At 40.1% G+C, this 21,581-nt stretch overlaps 1 protein-coding gene across 2 annotated transcripts; it reads right to left on the bottom strand.

Annotated features, from left to right (window-relative positions):
- Nucleotides 1-607: 607 nt before the first annotated feature.
- On the bottom strand, nt 608-6,876 carry LOC131242265 (uncharacterized). Of its 2 annotated transcripts, none has more exons than XM_058240797.1 (5): nt 6,606-6,876; nt 6,451-6,524; nt 2,193-2,328; nt 1,628-1,912; nt 608-1,115 (listed from the first exon to the last, which is right to left on the bottom strand). In XM_058240797.1, exons 1-5 carry the CDS (start codon nt 6,741-6,743, stop codon nt 843-845), a joined length of 906 nt encoding a protein of 301 aa, XP_058096780.1. In that variant the 5' UTR covers nt 6,744-6,876; the 3' UTR covers nt 608-842. The 2 variants fall into 2 exon arrangements, with proteins under 2 accessions (XP_058096780.1, XP_058096779.1); XM_058240796.1 differs by having other exon boundaries at nt 1,601-1,912; nt 6,606-6,873.
- Nucleotides 6,877-21,581: the final 14,705 nt, after the last annotated feature.

Genomic DNA, 21,581 nt, shown 5'->3' with positions numbered 1-21,581 from the left:
AGGGCGCTCACCTGATGATTAGCTAGTCTTGATTTTTAAGGCATCCCGTTATCATGATACACTTGATGAGTGGGTTAGCATTCATGCACAATGGTAGGCTCAACCAGTAGGTACCCAAAACCTTAATAGGTATATAAATGGGTACGGGTGCATCATTCCAATATTGGTGCATGGGTATATCAGACCATTTTAGGTCTGATAAATGGCATGAGTATATCAGACCTAAAATGGTCACAATTGGTGACTCTTTTCCAAGGGATCATCTCCAATCAGAGTTTGGTGTGCTATATAAATGGCATTAACATCAAATCAGAGTTTGGTGTGCTATATAAATGGCATTGACATCAACTTGAAAGTGGACATCTGTTCGGAAAGTGCCAAACCTCATTCGGCACTAAGCGGAGTCCAGAAAAGCAGTAGAACTAGCTCAAGATGGCAGATGGAGCAAATGCAGCAAATGAGCTGAGCTCTGGTTCGGCTTGAGTGTGAGTAGAATATCTTCCAAATACATACAAATCTCAGATATAGCGCAAACCTGATTACCAGAAGACCCTAACTTTGAATTCATCTAAACATCAGACAAAAATCCCAAATTACAAATCCCTGATAAACAATGAGACAAGCATGATATTAGAAAACCAATTAGCCAAACATCCAGTGTAATGGTCTGGAGGTTAACTTGGATACAACACACAAACCTTTCACATCTGGTCATGCCCATGGAGCTGTGGTCATCAAGCGTGCAGGAATGACCATCAGTCCAATACAAAAACAAATTCCCCACTAGAATTAAGGAACTGAGCTGTAATGATAACAACATAAATGACAGTGCGTTAGCAAAGTCAAACCAGTGCGATACTGCTCTCCCCGCCAGGGGGCTTGCGGACACCACCCAGGTAGTCTCTGGAAGCTGCCTTCCCATCGGCGAAGATATCGCTGCCGCTCATCTCCCTCAGCTTTGCGACGCTCAGTGGCTTCTCGGCTGATCCTGGAGGGGCATCCCCTTTGAATATGTCATTGCCTGTCAGCTCTGCAAACTTCTGGTTGTGAATCTTTTTTGCTGTCTTCATCACCGTCTCCTCACTAAACATGATATTGCTCTGACCTCCAGCAGGCTACAAAATCAGAACCAAAAAACATGACCCCCAATAAGATATCCACAGAGAGAAGAATGTAATGCAACACTAGCAAATGCACCCACAAACGTAGTACATCTACCCACACTGACAAATGTGTAGGAACATGCATCCACAACAGAAGTAAAAAATACTCACAAACTATTCAACTTACTGGGTTGATAAAGCTAAAAAAAATAAAAATAAAAATATAAAGAAAAAGAGTGAGGACATTCAAGCCCCCCTCAAGACAACAAACAATCATATCATAGAAAAACAAAATACTCAAATCTGTTCATGTGAATTTGTTCTGGAGGTGAAAAGGCTTTTCTTGGGTTTGAAGTAAAAGAAGAAGAGACGAAAAGCCGAGAACATAACTAGTTTCAAAACAATTACTCAAGCACTAGAAGGCGTTGAGAAAAAGAGGAAAGGAAACAGAAAGAAAGGGTTGTGAAAAGCCATATCCTACACAGACACTAACTCACGTTAGAGACTTCCACAGATGTGCGTACGTTTCGTGGTGAGGGTTCCCCAATGTCTTTGCTGTCCTTCAACTCTAATGAGTGCTGTGAGAGTGGCCTGGATGGAATCTCGGGAGGAGGACCGAAGATGTCATGCCCACTGAGCTCCTTGGACTTTGCATCTGACTGCTGCTTGTTCGTCTTAGCCTCTGTCTCACTCTCTAGAGTCCCACTTAGCTCCCGCTGCTTTGCAACCTCTGTCAGTGAGGTTGGCTTCTTGGGTGAAACACTCTCATCAGCACTGAATGAGATCTGGCTCATTGCACTAACTGCTTGCTGATATACCCAAGCACAAACAGGTTCAGTATTACCCGGAAAAAGAAAAAGAAAAAGAAAAAGAAAAAGAAAATAAAGAAGAAAGACTGCATGTGTGTTTACCTTGCATGTGCATTCAGGCATCTAATGCCATATTCATAGCTACCCTTACTACAAACTTACAAGGACCCAACTAACTGAATTTACATAGACAAGCATGACTACTACTGAAAAGGTTCATAACTGCACATAATTTAAGCTGTATGGGCAGATGATGTGGCATTTGATACTGAAGAGGTACCTGGTAAATTCGTAATCCGGTTCTGTTATTAGGAGTGGAGGTGGTGCTGCCAGATTCTGGTGCTCCATTTTCACCATCAGCTGCAAAGATACCGCTACCAGTCATCTCCTTCATTTTAGGGCCGGAACATGGTTTCCTGAAAGTCAACAGACAGAAACTTACAACCGTCTGGAAAGAAAGAAAGGCAAGCACACAATGAGCATGTTCGGAGACACTGAAAGGTGTATGAATGGAGCATTATTTGGAAAATCTGGGTACTCTTTGCCATGCTAGAGAAGTGCAGACAGTTGATCTGTGGGACCCGCTGCATATCACATTTGGCCCAAAACCTTTTTGGAATGGAAGATCCCAGTGAACCCAATCTTTGGTCATCTTTCTGGACTATTGCAGTATTTTTCTCAACTGTCTATTTGCAGGCCACTGATTGAATCTAGGAACCTCTAATCTGGGAGACTTTTGGAGAATTCCCATCCATGCTAGATCCAATCAGATCAGTGGCCTGGATCACTGAACTATAGGGCCAATTTGTACAGACTGGTGCATGAGGCTGGTATTCAAGTTCTGATGCATCAGTAGTATATTCGAACTTGACAGCCATCTGGTACAGATAAAGGTCATGAATATGAGTTGAGAAGCAAACAAATGTTTGCACAAACCACAAATAAACAGTGAATTTGACATAGCACAAACATTGTGTGGCAATTGAAAGAGGACAAAAAATGTGATCTCACCAACAAAACTTTGCATTATCCTGAAGAAAGTCATCCTAAAAGGTATTGGTATTGCTCTAGGAGATGGCAAAAAGACCCACTTCTGGGAAGATGTCTGGATGGGAGAAGCCACCCTCAAAGAAGAGCTTCCAAGCTTATTTCGGTTAGCTCTGAATCGAACCAGCAAAGTAGCGGACTGTCACTCAGTTGTGGGGGAGGAAATCGTATGGAACCTTATGTGCAGAAGAGATCTCTAGGACTGGGAGATGGAAGATTTTATGATTCTCCTTAGTCGTATAAATAATTGCAAGCCATATCAGTTCAGGGAAGACTCCTTAGTGTGGAAACTAGATAAATCCAGCAAGTTCTCGGTAAAGTCCTTATACAGTTCTATTGACAGTGACTCCTCTGTCAAAATAACTTCGTAGAGCGAGTATGAAAATCTGAAGTCCCTCCAAAGATAGCGGTGTTCGGATGGTTAGTTGGAATGAAGAAGGTCCTGACAGTCGACAACTTGAAAAAAAGGGCCATGATAATCACAAATGTCTGCTTGTGCTGTATGGCTAATGCAGAATCAATGGACCATCTGTTCATTCATTGCCCGCTCGTCAATCATATTTGGTCAGCTATTCTATCCCTTTTTGGAATGTATTGGTCTTTTCCAGAACCCACAGGTAGGCTGCTCACTGCCTGGCAAGGTGCTAAATTAGGAAACCATAGAAAGGAGATTTGGAGAATGGCCCTCCTGGCTGTCCAGTGGTCCGTGTGGGAAAAAAGGAATGGGAGGTGCTTCAGGGATATCTCAAACTCGGCGGAATCTCTAGCGCATAGGGTGAAATACCAGATAGTGGAATGGGCTTCAAATGTTGTTTTCCTAAAGGGATGTCATTTGTCATTTTTAGGTGAGTAATCTTCCCGCTATCTCAGTGGGCTGATCCTCCCTGTTTTTGTAATCCTTTTGTCATCTATATAGAAATCATTATCTTTCAAAAAAAAAAAAAGTCACCTTAGCATTGTCTTACGAATCACATGATTGGGAATTTAAAATAAAAAATAAAAAATCAAAATGTATGCAAGAAAATTCCTCCCAAATCTCATAGGGGATAGGAACCTTTTAAAGTGATGAAAGTAAAAGACGCATACAACTGGATTTTGCACACACACACACACACACACACACACACACTCTCTCTCTCTCTCTCTCTCTCTCTCTCTCTATCTCTATCCCTGTGTGTGTGTGTGTGGTGAACATGATAGAAGTAGTGTATCACCAATCAACTACATTCATTAAGCAAGGCAGAGCAGTGGGGTTTGGGAGACGGATATAAAAGATCATAGTATATTCAGGATGACATTGTATAGATGCTAGTAGTACACAAATAGATGCAGCAAACATAACGACTGTGTGACTGAAGCTTCCATAAAGACAAAGCAGACAGCATGCTTTGCCGGAGAAATTTTGCCAAACTCACCATGCATATCCCTGACCATGAATAGACATCCACTATACATGTTATCTGAAAGTTTAAATTACGTAACAGAAATATAGATAATTTCTAAATAGCATGACATACATAAAAGAGGCTGAGGATGACATTGTACTGATGCTACATAAATACAAGCAGCAAACTCACCAACATTATGATTGAAATTGCCATCAAGATAAAATAGACATGGAACAACCCATGCTCATTGACTAATATGAAAAATCTAACAATTATAATTTTTTTACACTTTCCTCAAACTATAATATGACCCATATTCAGGAAATGGAAGCACTTAAAAGGAAAGAGGTAAATACTAAATCATTCTGATGAGACTTACCAAGGAAAAAATTATGTAACACCATCATATGCTTAGGCCCTGTTTCGTAAATGCCTAAAACTGAGTCCATCTCATTTTAGTAAACAGTATTTATGTATTAAAGATCTTGATTTTCAATACATAGTAACTGTTAACATGCATTCATTATGTGTTAGCGATCAAGATCTCTACTACATAATTACTTTTAACTAAAATGAGATGGACTCATTTTTAGGCATCTACCAAAAAGGGCCTTGCTCTCTAAAGATGCCGATAAGATCAAAGAATGAACGATAAACTGAACTTGATGTCTCCTCAAGCCAAGAGACTTAATTATCCTATGTACTGTATAATAATTTGGATAAGTCATGTTAAAGTCCCTTGACATACATTGATACACTATCCTCTAACAGCTCGAGCTTTTAGAGCAAGTGGTTGTTTGACATGGTATGTAGAAGGTCTTGTGTTCGAATCCCTAATATATTCAGTCAACACTTAATAGGATACCCATCTATTCGACGGGTAGGAATCACCCATGATCAGACCTCACCCAACAAATGGTTTGGATCAGTGGCCATTACATGTGACGATTCCATGCACAGGTCAGAAAAGCTACAAACTAGATCAAAATCTTACTCATATACCAATCCTTGTAATACCACTACCAAGCATCCTGAGACAATGCCAATTGTCAAGCTATTCAACTCATGGTTTTTAATAGCAGTTTTGGAGTGTGACATGCCTGGCAAACAAAACCAGTTTGTCTCACCCTGATTCATGTCCCATTACAGGCTGGTGACTCATTCTGTTGCCCACTGAAACATAGACAACTTGGCCAGATGGATTCGGTTTCATACGATATTTCTTGCAGAGCGCTTCATGTAAACATTGGGCTTCAGAATGTGAAGTAAGCATTTATACAACAAGCGCATCAAATCTGATAGGGAATCTAAACACTATGGAGACAAAATGATTCATTCGACTTTTGTAATGGGAACTGTCATACTACATTGTGTCATTTATAAAAAGAATGCCTGTTAAATAATTACCATTATTTTCTTAATAACTACTGTCATCATTATTTACGCACCGCCAATTTTTATTTTATTTTTAAATAGCAGTCCACATGAAGTCATACAATACCGTTTCCCAGTAAAAAGATGGTCACTTTTTTCTCTTGGCCACAACCATTTTCCATTTTATAAAGGAAATTACTGTTACATAACCCCACTGCCAGTTGGCAGTTGTTAGGACAGAACACTGTTCTTTGAATGTTGAAACTCGACTTTCACCCACTTTAGACATTGCAAGAATCACATGTCTGTATGCAGAAGACGCAGAAAATGCATGTATAGGCAACCGATCGCAGTTCTGGCAATGTATAACACTCAAGCGAGCCGATCTGGCAACAAAGCCTTGTAAAATAAACGCATTTCAAATTCATGCATATATAAGATATTGACTCATCTCAATTCATTGCTTCCGTTGGAATCGAATCACGCACGAGACAGATCAAGAACAACGATTTCATAAAAAAGGAAAATCAAAAACTGAAAAAAAAAATGCCGAACAGATCGAAACGCACATTCACATGATGCTCAAACTACTCAAGCAAAGCAATCGAAACCCTACCAATGCAACAAAATTCTTAGAATCCGATCACCGTAAAAGCGCATTTATCAGTATAAATAGAAAATCGAGGGCATACTATAAGTAGAAACCCCAGATTAGAGTCCAGATCTGACCTTTTCATGAGACTCTCCACCTCTTCTTCGGTCATCTGCCCTCCAAAGAGCACCTTGCTGATCCCGCCGGCCGGCTGAAATTTTCCGACAGAGGAAACGCTAAGTCGCCGGAAAAATTAGGAAAAGGCTCCGTTTTCGACGGGAAAAGGACTTACCTGGTGCGTACGGATCGTAGGACGCGATCCTGTGGTGGAGGATTCGATGGAGGAGTAATCGAGCTGTGGATTTTCGGACCATGTGAGGAGATCTGCTGTAGATGTGTGGGGTTTTCGAACAGGGGTGTTTCTTTCCATTTCCTCTTTTTCTCTATTTTTTCTCTATTTTTTCTCCTTTTCTTTTCTTCTCTCCTTCGGGTTGGGAAGAAAGATTGCTTAGTCACTATAAATGGAGATGCCGAGAGAGTTCGCTTTCTTCAACTTTGGTTTCTGCTTTCTCTCTCTTCACGCACAAAAAAACTTGGGCCTTCGCATATGACGTGGCACTCTCTCTTTCTTTCTCTCTCTCTGCCTCGCTACAGTACAGATACTGAAAGAGTACTCTACCTGTCCATGGTGGGGGACCGCAATCCTCTCCACCACCTGTCCTACGGCGGAAAACACCCAACTTCTGTGGGTGCCAAATTATTTTATATGTAAATCCACTCCGTCCATTGGGTGAGAATTATTATTTTAACCGTATGGACAGAATATCATCGAGATTAAAAATTCTGATGGGTAACGACCATGGGAACAGTATAAAACTGATCCAAAAGGTTAAAATCTTATTACGCGGTTGTGATCCACCTGACATTTGAATCTCACTGATTTCCTTGTCTTTTCGTTTTATCTTGGCAATTTATACGTTTGATGAAAGATACACGCATGGTGGTCCCACAAGCAAAGCTATGCTTGGCATCCCATCCCCATTGTTCCCTCTGGTGTGGCCTATTTAAGTACTGGATATCACTGATATTTTTTTTAGCTTCATAAAATCGAGAGAAGAATCTGATGGACGGATTAGATTTTATATATACGAAATTTTGGGCCCCACAAGATTGGGTGTTTTACGCGCTGCGTGAAATAGGTCGTGTCGACGATTCCAGTGCCTCGGAGGAAGAAAAACAATGAAACTCTGGCACACTGATTATTGATAAGCAGGCGCCCAGAAACTGTATACACAGAATACATTTCAATAACATCAACCATCCAACTAGTGGGACACACCTTAGATGGAACAATTAAACAATAACGACTGACTTAACTGTCAGGCCAGTGAACACTTCCTAGACAGATGTAACTAAAAGTAGCCAACGGTCTAAATTCAACAAACAAATGTAAGATAATCGGAAATTTTGGCCATTCATTCAATCCAGTTACGATATCTGTAGTTGGATAAGATGGACGAGATGATTTTGACGGTTTAAAATAATCAGTAGTACTTCGAGTGTACATTTTGTATGTGGCCGCGTTGGAACTATGTCGTCCTGCTGCGGTTGGATGGACGCTAACATTTTGAATTTCGGTTTGGTTTCGTATCCTTCCTATAAGATTTGCAAGCTACACACGCACCCACTCCACGCGCCCTTCGACACGCAGCACCGTGGGCAACTATCAAAGTAATTGACCGCCATGAAAGCTTACCTTATTAAAATCCAATCTGGTCCGCTACTTAGGTGGGCCAGTTAGTGGTCCAGCGCTACTTATGATTAGAGCGGCATGATAATTTTGCGTTTTCATCTTAACGGTGAGAACCACCTCCTTAATGATCATACATCTAACAAATTCCCCAAACTGTCACGTGCGATGCGTGTGAAGGTGGGCATGGAAAGTGTACGTGGGGCTAAAAAACTACTTTGAAGAGGCCGAAAACCGGCACGTGACGGTGAGTATGGGATTGACCGGCTCCTCTCCGTTTCTTGTGAGGTCGACTTCGGTTTTGTGGGCGCGGTACCGGAATTTCCTCTCACGCATGCGAAAAGCAAGAAAACCCTTGCTAGTTTGAGGAGGATCACCTGTACTGGGGATTAGGACTACACGCGGATTGGGCGGTGAGTAGAGCTGGGCATTGGTTGACTCGACTCAGCAAACCCGACTTGATACGACTCAATTGGGTGAGTCAATCCCAACTGAGCAGACTTTAACAATCCAAACTTAAACCGAGTCGTGTTTGGGTCACCTAGTAACCTGACTTGACTTGATCGAAATCCAACTCGTACTAACTTGATTCGATTAAAAACTCAACTCGGTGTGTGTGTGTGTGTGTGTGTGAAACTCAAGTTTGACATTTTAGATTAGAAATGCTGTGTAGCTGACGGAGAGGCTATAAATCTGGCCAGTGCGCCTTGGTTCTAAGTTGTCATTTTAACCTGTGCATACCCATTGCACCCGACTGGACTCAGATTGGATCAGGCATGCTAGATTTGGTACTTAGCCGGGTCGAGTTTGAGTTAGGTCTATTTTAAAACCAGATTGAATTGAGTCAGCGTTGAGTCAGTCGAACTCAACTAGATGCTCTGGTGGTTACCCTCCCATCGGTGCCTGTGGTGACACAGCACGGCTAGATTTATTTGGGCCACACACTTGGAAGTTAGGTTACTCAACCGGGCATGGATTAGGTGTTACCTGGGTAACAACTCAGTAGTTATCTTTATCATATGGCTAATCTTGATCATATTTAGTATACCTATTTTATCTATCTATTTTTAGAGCTCAATTTAGGACAAAATTCCAAAGATTAAGTGTATCCAAATCTTGGGTGGACCAGACCACAAGATACAGTGAAAATAGAACATTCACCGTTAAAAAACTTACCTAGGCCCATGGTAAGTAGATCTCTAATATTTATTTGCCATTGAACCTATTAATAAAGTCAAACAATGCTGCATGGAGGAAACATGTAAAACTCTCTTGATACAAAACTTATGTGGCTTACAAAAAACTTTTAATGGTCATTAACCCACTCTTTCCAATGATGTGGTCCGCGAAAGATTGGAATTGGGCAGTGTGGATTTGGACACATTTATCAGGGGGCCTGGACAGCAAGGGTAACACCCACTAAGCTATTACTCAGGTGACAAGTAATCAGCTCACTAATCAATCAGGCCCCTCTCTAACAACGGGTTGATACTACCCTGCCTGTCCTGGCCTGTGGTAATGTATCAGTTTTATTCCTACCGTCCATCTAGTTTTTCATATCATTTTAAGGTATAAGTCCCATTTCCAAGGCTCAAGTGGATCACACCATGAAGCAATAGTGATAAAGACACCCACCATTGAAACCTTCGTAAGGCCTACCTTATGTTTAGTTGCCATCCCACCTGTTCATAAGGTCACATAGACCTTAATAAAAGGAAAACAAAAATATGAGCTTGATCTATAACTTTTATAGGTTAAAAAAAGTTTTCAACGGTGTGAAATCAATTCTCACGGTGTGGTCCACTTGAGTCTTGGATATGCCTAAGTTTTTGGATTATTCCATAAAATGATATGGCAAAAGGGTGGACGGCGTCCATACATTATGGCCAGCTCAATCAATTACCACAAGCTTGATGACTTTATTAGAAAACCTCCCACAGACCCCGCCTAGTTAGGTGAGCTAGGATATGCCCATCCATTCCTAATGTGACGCAGCAGGACAAAGCCTTTGGCAAGAACCTAGCTGGGGTTGTGAGAAATCTACCCACCAATCCGTCTTTTTAGCTCATTTTAGGAATTTACACCAAAAGCGAGCTGGATCCAAGACTCAAGTGGGCCACACAAAAGGAAAAGGTGGGTATGTAAAATTCCACTGTCTAAATCGCCCTGAGTTAAAAGTTATGTTTACATGCCATCCATACCGTTCGTAAAGTAATTCTATTGGGATGAACTGAAACCACAAATACCAGCCTGATTCAAAACTTTTGTGGCCTATGATATTTCAAATATGGACATAGGTTTTCAGCCCACTTGAATGTTGGATCACTTCTGTGGCCTTACGTCCTAAAATGAGCTCACACAACGGATGGATAGGTGAATTTTTCAAAAACAGCACGTAAGAGCCCCACCTAGGTTCGGTAGGCCGGAATCCATAAGATGGAAGCGGACTGCGTACTTAGTAACTGAATACACTTAACGTACTGTGTAAACTCTGTAACGTTCATCATGATTTATATATTTTATCCATTCCGTCCATCTATTTTATCAGATAATTTGAGTGCTTAAGCCCAAAAATGAAGCATATATAATGCTCAAATGGACCACGCCACAGGAAACAAAGTGAATTGAATGTTTGCCATTGAAAACTTCTTAGGGGCCACATAAGTTTTGGATCAAGCTTATATTTATGTTTTCCCTTCATCCATATATGTATGATCTTATGAACAGGTTGAATGACAAATAAAAATCACTATGGAACCTAGCAAGGTTTCAACAGTAAAAATCATTATTTCTACGGTTTCTTGTAGCATGATCCACTTGATCTTTGGCTATGCTTCAATTTTGAGCTCAACGTCTTAAATTAGCTGGAAAAATAGAAGAATGGTGCGGATAGACCACATATATTCACAGTAGGCCCAACTGAGTTTACTCAGTGTCATAAGAGCATATCGAGTGACTTGGTACGCAATCCAATTTCCCATAAGCTGCAGCTCATATCAAGACATGAATCAAAAAATGACATAGATACAGAACTCAAGTGAAAATCCGATAACTGGAGACAAGACCTCTGTGCTAGCCATAATGAGGCTCATTGTAATGTTTATTTACCATCCGAACCATTTTTAATGTTATTTCAAAACTTATGTAGCCCATGAATGGTGAGCCTTATATCCCCACTATTTCTCATGTTATGGCCCAATTGAGTTTTTAGAATTGCTTCATCTTTTACTTTTGTCCTAACATAAGCTTGCAAGACAGATGGATGGAGTAGATGTCACATTGACATCGATATAGTTCCCATATAGCTTCTGGCCCATAGGAACTTCATGTTGGAGTGAATGTCCATTAACTTTCATCCCTGTGACATTTACTCAGTCCAACCATTTTGCTTAAGACAAATAAAACTCAAGTATGCCACACGACAGAAAACATCAGGGACAGAAACACTCGCAGTGGAATTGTTGGACCCAAAACAAATTATAGGTCAGGGACTGAGGACTTTGCTAAACTGGCTCCCATGATTTGGCAATCCAGACCATTCTTCTATTGTGTTCTACTACGTGATGGACCATGCCAACCTGGAGTTCATAGCCACCAAATTTTAGACCATTTTTAAAATGTGGGCCATCATTACGTTCCTCTTCTTAACCGTTTATTAGTAGGCTACAAATTGAAAAGTTGAGATACTCTTTCCTAGAGAATTTGGCCATGGTCCATTCACAATGGGACATAACAGATCAGTGGTCTAAATCACTTAAACATGTGCCAACTCATAATAAAAAATCAGCTGCAAAGCTTAGGGAATGAGTGACATGTCCCATTCAAATTGGGAGATAATGTCCATGAAATCATTGAACCTTTATGGACCCATGTTGTAATTTTTATCTTAACCGAGGAAGACATGGGCCCATAGGTACACGTGCATCAGAATCCCACGTGAGATCATTAATCATTTAGATAGATGGGGTAAACCAATGAATCTGAATATTAATGAATTCAATCTAAGAGAGCTTAACCATAAAGCTCTAGCCTTCAAAGCTAACAATGCTCTGATTGGATTCCTGCTACCCACCTCACATTAATTATTATAGAGTTTATTATAATGTCTGCTATTGGCGTCCCACATCATTTCTAACCTTAAAGAAAAAGAGCACTTTCTAACTCCGAACGTGGTGGAACCCCTCACTAACGTAGGAGCAGGTAATTAGAAATTCGAAATTCCGTACCGATTTCCTTTCTCCTCTCAGTTGGATGATTTCTACTCTTTACATGTTTCTAAATTTTAAATTTTAATTCGCTTCAACCATTTTGGACATCCTGAGAGGTTATAAAGTGTCCAATGTGCCTATGGTGCCGAATTTTAAGTGTATAAACAGTTGAAAATGGATCTAGGTCATCTGATCAGTGGACCACTTCTTGGATGAACCATAGCGCAAAAATTTCCCTGATCGGAATTCACAGCCGTCTGATTCATTACTTGTTATTGGATGGTCAGGAAAGGGCAGTGGTCTATCAGTTGGTGGGACCGGATTGATCTACACATTTTTCTCTCTCTTGTTGGTGAGGAGTAATGTAAAACATGGCAATCATATAGGGTGATCAGAGCCGTCCATCTGGTCCACCATGAAACATGCAATGACTGGACAACTTAACCACCCAACCGCTGTGAACTTCACATGAACATAGACCGTTTTTAGCTCAACCGTTTTAGACCATAGGTTCCAATTCCTCAAAATCAACGGCTAAATAATTCCACGGACCATGATTTCTCAGATAGTATCTGCACACGCGTTAGTCCAGCAGATCAATGGTTCAGATCATCCCATAAGATTTCTCAACCAAATCAGTCATTTGCTCGACAGCAACGCGTGCAAGGCTCACATCAAAAGAGGTAGATGTGGGTCATATGTTGTTGGTGAGGAGGCAGATAAAATAAGAGGGAAAAGATGAGGGTGGTCCACTATGAAAGTGAGTATAATGAGGGCCACGTGCAACTTAACTTGCAACGTACACAAAATGAATTCCTTATCGGAATAGCTCAAACAGTCACCGTCCAAAGCTTCCTATCTTTCCTAGGTTGCTGTAAGCCTCAGTTAGAATTTTCTGTATTATCTTCCAATTAAATAAAATAAACAGAACTAATCAACAACAAGCAAGTACACAACTTGTAGTACTGTGCCATGTTTTCCGCCAATATACCACTTGTCTAGGACATCAGTACCATCAAAATGGTATGCCTTGCCATAAAGATGAGCTGGCATAAAAATCAAGCTGGTCCCTTCATTAGGTGGGCCACACTATTGAAATTGTTGGGGAACCAATTGTCTGACTCAACATATAGGTGTGACCCACCTAGCTTGTGGATCAGATTGATTTCTTAAAAGGGAGATCTTCATGGTCGGGTCTTTAGTTTACATGGTGCTCCTTACCTAAACAAGTAAGCATGCCAGTGGTGAAAGATGATGCGGTATCACAAGTAGTGTTAGTATTGTATAGGTGATCAGTTATAAAAAATGAAATAAGTAAGATTTGTGGTCTTAAATAAATTGTCACGGCTGTAGGTCCCAGCGGAATTCTCGGACCACCCGAACTCCCCGGGCAAGGAAACATTAAATAATATAGGTGACAAAAATAATAAAAAACAATGGGCCTTTTTTTAAAAAAAGGTAACATTATTTTTATTAAAAAAGAGAAGGGCCATTTTTTTATAAGGTAACATCATTTTTATTAAAAAACCAAAGGGCCCATTTGGATAAGAAATCATGAGACGTATACATTTAGAAAGTCATAAACATTGTTAAGAAACTAGGAGTAGGGGCTAGGTTCGGTCGACCAATGAATGAAGACCTGTAGGAGTGGACCGTGACTTGGCCAAATCTGGTAAAATTTTCCTAGGTCTATTATATTTTTATTCAAAACGAAAAAAAATGGGATTGATTTAAAAGGCATACATCATCAAATGTTAATATGTTATATAACAAGCATATATTATGATAAATTTTTAAGTATATGAAAGAAAATTTATTCATTTTAATACTTGTTATGTTCATTGGTATAGATGACTATTTGTTGATTAAAATCGTGCCCGATGATAGACTCATCAGAGTTTCAACACAAGGTTTGAGTACGTGTGAGGAAAAAAAAAAGACCGTTGAATAAACTCGTCTTCCACATGATATGTTTTGACCATCCACATAAACATAGGAGTAAAGATTTATTTAAAAATAAAAAGATTAAATTCTAATTAAAATATTAATTGATATTGAATTTCTATTAAAAAAGTAATTTTAGAAATATTACTAATTATTTGGTTTTAGCAATTTCTCACAAGGATCAACCATGTCTCAGTTTTCGCAATTTGATGGAGCAACCTAGTCATTTTAAAACTTGTTCAAGTCACCTAAAACTCATGTAAGTTTTGTACATAAATGATCCGTAGCCTAGATTAGCCAGCTTTTTAGTCAATTTATAGGTCGACTCCGGCAAGTCTTGTTTGATTCACTGAGTTTTGAAAGGTTAATATATAATAGATTCAAGAATCACCCATTTCTTATTTGGATGGAAGGACATGGATTTGTTTTGTCCTCCAAATCCGAATTTTTATGATATGGAGATAGATAAATGTAATGATTACCTTTTTCTAACATTGTCGTCCAGGAAATTTAAAAAACAAGAGTGATTTTTGGATAACAAGCATATATCCTAGGTTTATTTGTCAATGGTCACTAATAAATTTCACTAAAATATTCCATTGTGGATAAGTGTAGTGAGTCGAAGATTCTACTGTCAAATCAAGGTAAATATATTTTCTTTTCCCGCCAATTCCTTGTATCCAATTATGCTAAATTCTAAAATGTTAATAGATTTAAGAATCACAAATTTCTTATTTAGAAGGCATGAAATAGAATTTTTATGTCCATTTGAATTTTTGGAATTCACTCATGTTGATATGTCCTAGATGTGCAAAGTCCGAAGTTCTTATCATAAGGATTACATTAATTAAATCTTTTGTCCAATAATAACCAAGATTTTCACTCATTAGTAAATTCAGAAAATAGCCAATTTTATATTGACCATACATGAAAAGCTTGGACAATTGTTTTGGAGAGATTCCATTGTGGAGCCCATCTTTGAGTATCTCTCAAAAACCATTTTGATTTGGTCACCATAACCTTTCATTCAATGGTTGGAAAAATGAAGTATGCTTGTTGTTCATGGTTCGAGCTAGAAAAGCATCAATCATTCATCTAGCAAGACCCTCATCATGTCCCACCTTTTCCTCATCGCCCTTCACAAAATGGATTTGTTAAGATAATCCTCTCTCTCTCAAAAACCACTTTAGTGATCCTAATCATTCATTCAATAACTGGAAAAATAAACACTTTTTATTAATGTTCATATTGTGTAAGATTCGATCACTGCCGTAGATTATTCATCATGTGGGTTCCAATTTTAGCTGGCCTCCTTCCCAAGATAGCTTTGATCATATGATTCTAACCAATGGCTAGAGAATGGACGGTAGTCCATATTGATTATACTAGAAAGGTCCAGTCATATATCCAATCAATGGCTAGAGAATGGATAGTCCATATTGATTATACTAGAAAGGTCTAGTCATATATCCAATCAATGGCTAGAGAATGGATAGTCCATGTTGATTATACTAGAAAGGTCCAGTCATTAAATCTAGACCATCCATCATGTCGTGTAAGAAACAATGGACTGTAAATAAATTTCAAAGGACCACATTCATCTCACACCTGGGACCCACCTGTTCCATTATTTTGGCCTGATTTCTGACAAATCCCACACACAAATAGTGACTATAAAAAAAAAAAAGAAGAGTAAATGAAGAATGAAGAGATGGGAGGTGTAGAGAATAAATTTGCGTGGTTTTCTTCTTATTTGATAAGAAAATATAAAAAGCTTCTTTATACGATTCCCTTGTGCACCAAAATAGATCTCTCTCAGCGTGTGTACTTAAAAAGTCAGACGTGTTTCCCTTTTATACACGACACATTCCAAGAAGAGTCACATGCATGCCCCGTCTTAATAAAACTAGGATTTACAATTGAGAGAGAGAATCCAATTATGACACTGCCAATTTGTACCACCGCACATGGAAGTGGTATCCTCAAGATTCTGAAACTTCTCCAGCCCTGTTTAAAAATTAGTTTTTAAAATACAATTATGAAGAAAAAGATAATCAGTCCTGAAGAGCTTAGGTTTTGAGATTTATTATTATTATTATAAATTAGAGTAACACATTGTATTTCGTATTAGTGGGATTGAGATGGGCCATGCTGTCATCAGATAATCAGACCATCTGACTGGTAGAGCCAACTGCATGGAAAACATATAGATTTCATGATCTTAACTGTGAGACCGATGAATTTTTATTGTTTGATGTCTTCAATTTATACATTAAACATGGGTTTCGAGTGATTAACCGGGCTCATTGATCGATCAAACTGTCGGTTTGATCGATCGACACAATTTAGAAAATATTTGTAAACCCATTAAACCCTTTTGTGTATGATTGATCGATCGAATATTTGACTGTCAATTGATCAAGGGTTATTCGATTGATGTTGATCAATCGATGTTTGGATCAACGACGTGCAAAATTGTGTAATTGCACAAATTGTTTTTTATTCCGAGCGTAACATTATAAATATAAGTGTAATGAAAAAGTATGGTATGATTAAAAGATTTTGAAAGGAGGGTAAGATTTTTTTGAAGGGTTTGGCATTTGTAAGTTCATGAATATCTTGTAATTCATTTATCATAATGTATTTGTTTATCGCTTGTATTGTAGTTTTTTTTTTTTCTCCTTTTCTTTTGCAAGAGTTTTTCATATAAAATTCACGTGTTTATATGCATGCTTTGATGCTTTTTCTTTCGCTTGGTTAATTTAAATTTGGAATTTATTTCCAGAGTCCCCAACACCTTTCTTGTCAATAAACATGGACCACTAACGGCTTTGACTTTTTTGGATGTAGTGGGGGCCGTAATGATGCCCATGTTTTATATTCCTGCCGTCTAACCCTTTTGCTAGCTCATTCTAAGGTATGAGCCAAAAAATGAAGCCGATCTGAAGCTCATGGACACACCATACGGAAACCGTGGGGATAATGTCACCTGTTGAAACCTTCCTAGAGTCCGTCATAATATTTATTTGCTGTACAACCTTTTGATAAAGTAATATACAAATTGGTGAAGGGAAAACACAAAAGTTAACTTGATCCAAAACTTTTGTGGCCAATAAGAAGGTTTTAATGGTGGGCAATCTCCACTGTTTCCTATGGTGTGGTCCACTTAGCTTTGGTCATGCCTCAATTTTAAGATCTTGCACTAAAATAAGCAGGGAAAACGGTGAACTGAGGGGATAAAACACATACATCACTGTAGGCTTGGCTTGTGTCTTGCTCCAAGGGAACCTTTCCATGCACCTACTTGCATTTAGAATGGTCGTGGTCCACTCACCTATTCGGACAGTCTATTAGATCTAGGGCTGTTCACAAGTCGAGCTAGCTCGAATAACTCGCTTGACTCAGCTCGAGTCAGCTCAGATTGACTTGGCTTGAATAGCTAAGTCGGGCCGAGTCAAGCTTAAATCTTGTAGCTTGAGTTGAGTTCGAGTCGAGTTCGACTATGGGCCATTTTAACTCGACTCGAAACTCGAACTCGAGCTCGACTCGGCTCAATTAGAAATAGGATTTTATAATACACACACACACACGTCTCTGTCTTTCCCTTTCTCCCTTTCTCTTTTTTCTCTTTCTCGACCCCACCCCACCTAGCCCGTTGCCAGCCGCACGCCCACCCTTCGAGAAACATCAATCCATCGGACCACCACCACCTATGTGCTACGATTGCCCGAACGCTGTCTACACCTGATCTCGCCCAACGAACCAGAGCGGCCCAATCCTGACAAGGTGAGTGCCAGGTCTATTTTTTCTTCTTAATCTTCTTCTTCTTGTATGTTGAATCCATTGGAGATCTAGTCATCTAGATGAAAATTTGAATGGACGGCTGTGATCATTTATCCTTTTTACGTGGGCGGATATTGATGTAGGAGGATCGAGTTCCGTGATGGCGAGATGTGTTGGGCCAGGTGCTAGAGAATGGGGTCCACCCGATGAGTGGCTTGGATCTCAAATCGGGTTCCGTGATGGCCAGCCCGATGCACGTTTTCCATCTGTTTGGATAATGGGCCCACCTGATGTATGTGTTGTATCCATGCTGTCCATCTATTTAGATCGTGGGCCCACCTAATGTATGGGTTATATCCACACTGTCCATCTATTTGGTGCAAAAATGCTGGTGAATGATTATTGATTAGTAGACCCTTATGGGATTTGCGTGAAGACAGATTATCAGGCTATTTGCATACACGCCGATCCCATCTAGTCATTAGATGTAGTCAAGACTCAAGAGTGAACAAACTTGCATAAGTCAAGGTCCGCTCATCAAATGGGCCACATGTATGGTGCACAGATTATTGGTCGTCTTTTCTCCAATGGTTTGCATATGCGACTTGGGGTGACAATGGGTTGGATTCGGGTTCGGGTGGAGCTAGCCCAAGCCCCACCTATTTATTTTAATAACTTAATATATGATGATATGAACAAGCTCGAACTCGACTCGACTCAAACCACTAGCTCGACTCAAACTCGACTTGATAGCTTTGACAAAGAAGCCAAGCTTCAATGTTGAGGTCCAGCTTGAACTAGAGTACAACATGGACAAGCCAAGCTGAGCTTGGCCCACCTTGACTTGACTCGGCTCGATGCCCACCTCTAAAATTTAGATCCGGTTAACTCTTCATAGGTTCCTTGAAAGAATCATGCTAATCGGATGATGCAACCCACAGAACAAGTGGCATTAGAAACGTATATGGGCAAGATTGTTAGAAGGCAGGTTCATTTACGGATGCTTAGGACCGTCTGATTGCCGTAATCTACACACCGCATAGGCTGAAGAGTGGACATAATGGACGGTCTACATAAGCAATGCCTAATGAGTCTAAATACAACTAGGTGCATGGAAAGTGGGTAATATCTATTTATGATAGAAAGTGGGTAATAGAAAAATGGAGCCCACTGGAAAGTGGGTAATATCTATTTATGATCGGTGGGCCATAGAATGCAAAATCGGTGGTGGTGGATGCACTTTGAGAGAAAAGTATGGTTTCAAATTTACAAGCTAAGTCGTTAATTAATAAATTGTACAAATGCTAAATAGGGTTGTTATTCTACAATCCAATGAGACAGATGAGGGTGCTTCATTTGCTTGATGGGCCATAAGCTTAAAAGTCCCACTTCATGTGGGTCCTGGTCAGAGCTTGATTGGTCCATCATTCAGCTTTGGACCTGGGTTTTACATTCAATAGACAGTAAGCATCTTGATAAAATAAAAAATAAAAAAAATCAGTGATTCATGGCCACTATCATCGACTCCGTCCATTGGGCCTGCCCATTTATTGGACATGATCTGGACACATGGGCTTTATATTCGGGTCTAAGCTTTAATTTCATCTAGGTTAGGATTTTAGTGCTTAAGACAGTGGGTTGTCTTGACCCATTTAATAAACAGGCCAGGCTCGTGTTGGCCTCAGCACAACCCTAATCCCAACACGACCCATTGCCACCCCTATGCCAATACTAGAGCTATACATGAGTTGAGTTAGCTCGGTCAGCTCACTCGGCTCGACTCATAAAAGCTTGACTCCGCTTGGCTCGAAATTGGATTCGAACTGAATTGAGCTGGTTTTTGGAGTTTGAAAAAAACTTCAAGCCAAGTTTGAGCTGTGGTTAGTTATTGGCCAAGCCGAGCTATGCCAAGCTCGACTCGGTTCTACTGGTGTACACCTCTAGCCAATACGACGAGATTTGTTATGATAAAGTAGACTGAAGAAAATATTTCTCAGGACGGACTAATTTCAAACCATTGATCATTAAAATCTTTTCGTTACTGGGTGGGCCATCGCCAGGCCCAACTCTCTTTATGTAGGGTTAGGGCTTAGCCCAAATCGCCTAGCTCTAGCCCAACCCATTGCCACCCAGATAATACAGGCCTGAACAAATTTCAAGCCAGCCAGATTACCTTTATTTGGCTATTTGTTTGAAGAATAGATATCCAAGATTTAGAGAGTACCGTCACAAAGATTTTTGGGCTATACCTAATCCATGGTGGGGCCCATCAGATCGTCTATCTAGATTACGAAACCATATGGCCCAGTCTTATAGCCTAGAAGCCTGATGATAATAAACATATCTTTGCGAGATGATCATGCAATTCCTATTGTTCCCATTTATTGGGGAATGATCAACGATCCCATCCATTGAATGGTCAGCTAAGGGTATAAATGGGTTGGGCCTTTTGTAGATTCAACTGAGCCCACCTGCCCAATTTGAACGTTACCATATCAGTACCTTCTACTATGCTAGGATGTGGTGCTCGTGACAAGAAGGGTCATTGATGAATTGCAAGCCTAGCAAGAGGCATAAAAATGGTGGATCAGGCTTAAAAATCCTGCATGGCCATCTCTCAGCAGCATCATCATTTGATCCAGACTGTCCATTTGGTGGGCCCCTCTAGAGGCCACGAGCCAAAAAGATCATACTTCTCCGGGGAGCGGCTTCGGTGGATCCCCGGATGCACGAGGTGGGTGGAACCCCTGACTGTGGGGCCCACTGTGATGTATGTGACTAAATCCACGCTGTACATCCGTATTGAAAGCTCAATTTAGGGTATGATCCAAAAATTGAAGTAGATCCAAATCCCAGATGGACCGTAGTACAGGAAACAGTAGTGATTGACAATTAAAAACTTCTTGTGGGCCATAAAAGCTTTGGATCAAGATGATATTTGTGTGGTCTCTTCATCTAGTTGTTTGTGACCTTATCAACGGGTTGGATGGAAAATAAACATTCCCGTGGAATCCATGAAGTTTTTAATGGTGGGGATTCAATCAAGAATGTTTCCTGTGGTGTGGTCCACCTTTGATATGAGTAAGCTTATTTTTGGGATCATGCTCTAAAATGAGCTGCAAAAATGGTTGGACGGTGTGGATTTAACATACATACATCACTGTGAGCCCCAAAGTCAGGGTCCCACCCACCTGGTGGATCCGGAAGCCGTTGGACCACTCTGTGGGCTCCACCGTGATTTATGTATTTTATCCACTCCGTCAATCTATTTTAATAGATAATTTTAGGGCTTGACCCTAAAAATGAAGTATATCTACAACTAAAGTGGCACGAAACCGTATAATTGAACATCTACCATTGAAAAATTCTTGGGGGCCATAGAAGTTTTGGATCAAGCTTATATTTATGTTTTCCCTTCATCCATGTCTATCTGATCTTATGAACAGGTTGGATGACAAATAAACATCACTGCAAGCCCTAGAAAGGTTTCAACGGGTTCCACTGTTTCGTGTGGTATGGTCCACTTGACCCCTAAAATGAGCTGGAAAAACGAATGGACGGCGTAGATAAACAACATACATTC

This window comes from Magnolia sinica, chromosome 4, assembly GCF_029962835.1.
Source record: "Magnolia sinica isolate HGM2019 chromosome 4, MsV1, whole genome shotgun sequence".
NCBI classification, from domain to species: domain Eukaryota; kingdom Viridiplantae; phylum Streptophyta; class Magnoliopsida; order Magnoliales; family Magnoliaceae; genus Magnolia; species Magnolia sinica.
This window is presented reverse-complemented; position numbering and strand designations above follow the sequence as displayed.

Bases quoted from the DNA above. Each gene is read 5' to 3' on its own strand.
- LOC131242265 (XM_058240796.1), bottom strand. From the start codon at position 6,743: ATGGAAAGAAACACCCCTGTTCGAAAACCCCACACATCTACAGCAGAT. The intron at 6,525-6,605 runs GTAAGTCCTTTT...GGAAAATTTCAG, and splicing joins CTACGATCCGTACGCACCAG to CCGGCCGGCGGGATCAGCAA. The intron at 2,329-6,450 runs GTCAGATCTGGA...GTTGACTTTCAG, and splicing joins GTGGAGAGTCTCATGAAAAG to GAAACCATGTTCCGGCCCTA.